We start from the raw sequence: 2,500 nt of genomic DNA, 5'->3' as shown, positions 1-2,500 counted from the left end.
AAACGCCCGCCTTTGCGTCTTCTCCAGTGGGTATTCCGACACCGGCATGAGGAAGCTGTACACATCCTGGCATCCTCACTGGCAGGTAGACCGGGGGTGAGCCCCCTTTGCCACGCAGTGCAAAGGTGAATGGCAGTGATTTCCAGGAATTTCTTTATGCAGCAGCGTTCCTGGTGAGCCATGCTTTTTGGCGGTGGTGTTGCCTGTTCCTCCACTTTTCCAGCAGCAGGCGGGCATTCCTGCTGCCCCTCCGAGCAGTCCGGTCCACTACGCCCGTCCTCCTTCGCTCTCTGCTGGTGGCGTACAGGACAAACAAACAGTTAGGAATGCTGCTGCAAGGCACTGAAATTAAACAACATTTCCAGCACTGAACATCAACACTTCATGGAGAATCCCCTGTTATGTGTGCCACAAGGCCATCAACAACATGCCAACCTGTCTTCCTTTTTTTTATTTGCGAGACACGCGAAGCACGCTGCAGGGATACGTTTCCATTGTAATGAGTTCTCTAAAAAAATGAGTACAGACAGAGCCGTCTAAGTTTTTGGGATGAACGGCTCAGATGTCCCCCCCACCCCAACATGATGGTACACGTGTTCGTTCCCCGCGCGCTGCTCAGACAGTGCTCAAAGAATGACGGGAACGGCCCCGCGCGCTGTGCTCAGCCAGTGCTCAAAGAATGACGGTCCAATCTGCCGAGGTGGGAAATTCCTTCACGGCATTCTCTTTCATGGTCGCCAGCATGGAACACCCTGTATGAATGTACTCGACTGAAGTGCTCTAATCTGTCAAATGTCCTTCTAATTATGCTATAAACCGCTCGAAACAACCCGTCCTGCTCGGCATGATTGTACAATGATGCGTTGCGCACCGAAAAAATTATGCTCTTTGGAAGATACAATCTCACAGATGACATCTATTTCGCACGAGGTTATAATTACCGCGCCCAAGCAGACCTCTGGTATTCACTAGCTTCAGTCTGAGGTTTCTCTTACCGTTTAATCCTCCTCGTCTTGGCAGTCAGCTCGTGTTTGCATTGCCTCTTCACACCGCCATCGCCTTCGGCGGCGTGGATCTGCTTGACAGAAGCAGTCTGATACCTGAGAACGAAACAACACGCGTTATGGAATGAACTGTAGACTCAAACGAGTTTCGATTCAAAGTTCTAGAAGTTGTCAAAACTTTTGCGCCCTATCATGAGAAATACAATCTTCTAGGTAAAACAGATACGCATGTAAAGATCATGCACAATACATGCGCAATAAACATGTATGTTTGTGGAAATAACCAATTGGCAATGTAATAACATACCTGATGTTTACTGTTTCACAGAAAGTCGTGCACTTGATGTCTTTTTCGTCTTTACACTTGCAGCGTGACTTTTGCTTTGAGTCCGAGAGCTCGCGTAAGGAGCGCTTCTTCCTCTCGACGTTGCCTAGTCCATAAGAAACGGTGCGCCTGTGAAAGAAATGAAACTTTAGCTACATGCGCATTGAGCACATTAAAGCAACCATTCCAAAATCAGCGAAGTCGGTGACCCACATAGCCTTTGAAATGTTGAGCTTACTCTGGAGTGTTGACCCAGATTATATCAAGGTGGCAGAAATAGACACACTCCTTGTCGAGGAAGGTTGCGCAAGAGCACCGCTTCGACCTGATGTGGTGCACAGGGCTGGATGTACCCGCTACCATCACTTCTGCGGTGGACACCGACGCAGCTGAAAAGAGAGAAAAAACTAAAGTAATGCAAAAGTTGTGACATTTTTTTTCTTCTATGCTGCAGTTGCTAACAGCCATTTAATTCTTAGAGATCAGGGTTACGTTCAGTCCAATTAAATATATTTTTCATACACAATTTTAAAAATATTTTTAAAAAGACAAAATGAAGGTGAATGGCATCTTTCTACGAAAACATTGTGTTAAAAATGAAAGTAAAAAGTAATGTGCAGAAGAATTAAAGTCACGTCTCCAACTCACCTGTATGAAATATCCCGAATGCAACAGTAAAGGTGACGGAGAAAATCATTATTAATACCATCCTTAAAACTTGTGTCCCAGTTTGACAGCACGGGTAAAATACAAAAAAAATATGTTAAATTGGCTAATAAATATAGGTCGTCAGAATATTCCACGGTCAGAGTGTAGAGTCTTCTTTCAATAAGTAAAAAAAAACCTCTCACTCCAAATGTAATGCTCTGACCGCAACTATACACATGTCACTACAAGATCCTTTATATACTCCTGTAAACCACCTCCCCCTTCTCGCCCTGCCGTCGCGTGTAAACAGCTTTGTCCTCTGGCCCTCTCGCAGACAATGCTGTTTGTGAATAGTCACCGACAAGCAACATGCAGACTAAGATAAGAAATTTGAATTCCGAGATTCTGAAGGGATGGAGACGCCGGCTGGTGGTGCGAGCCAAGTTCTGACGAAGGGAAGTGGGGTCTTTTCAGCACTTGCGCGATACTGCCACCAGAGGGCGATCTAGTATAAACAGTCGAA

General features: G+C 45.8%; 1 protein-coding gene across 2 annotated transcripts in view; it reads right to left on the bottom strand.

Moving 5' to 3' along the window:
* Positions 1 to 1,834, bottom strand: part of LOC116224991 (endothelin-1-like) — a 2,021-nt gene extending 187 nt beyond the window's left edge. The window contains exons 1-4 of one of the 2 annotated variants that reach the window (XM_031586194.2): positions 1,568 to 1,834; positions 1,312 to 1,458; positions 996 to 1,100; positions 1 to 293 (exon numbers count right to left, since the gene is read on the bottom strand). The exon at positions 1 to 293 is cut by the window's left edge and continues 187 nt beyond it. In XM_031586194.2, coding sequence (XP_031442054.1) covers positions 155 to 293; positions 996 to 1,100; positions 1,312 to 1,458; positions 1,568 to 1,797 — 621 coding nt within the window. In that variant the 5' untranslated portion in view covers positions 1,798 to 1,834 and the 3' untranslated portion in view covers positions 1 to 154. The remainder of the gene's footprint in view (positions 294 to 995; positions 1,101 to 1,311; positions 1,459 to 1,567) is intronic. The other variant, XM_031586195.2, reaches the window with a different exon arrangement.
* Between the last annotated feature and the right edge of the window lie 666 nt (positions 1,835 to 2,500).

The sequence above is a fragment of the Clupea harengus genome, chromosome 19, assembly GCF_900700415.2.
Source record: "Clupea harengus chromosome 19, Ch_v2.0.2, whole genome shotgun sequence".
Lineage (NCBI taxonomy): Eukaryota > Metazoa > Chordata > Actinopteri > Clupeiformes > Clupeidae > Clupea > Clupea harengus.
This window is presented reverse-complemented; position numbering and strand designations above follow the sequence as displayed.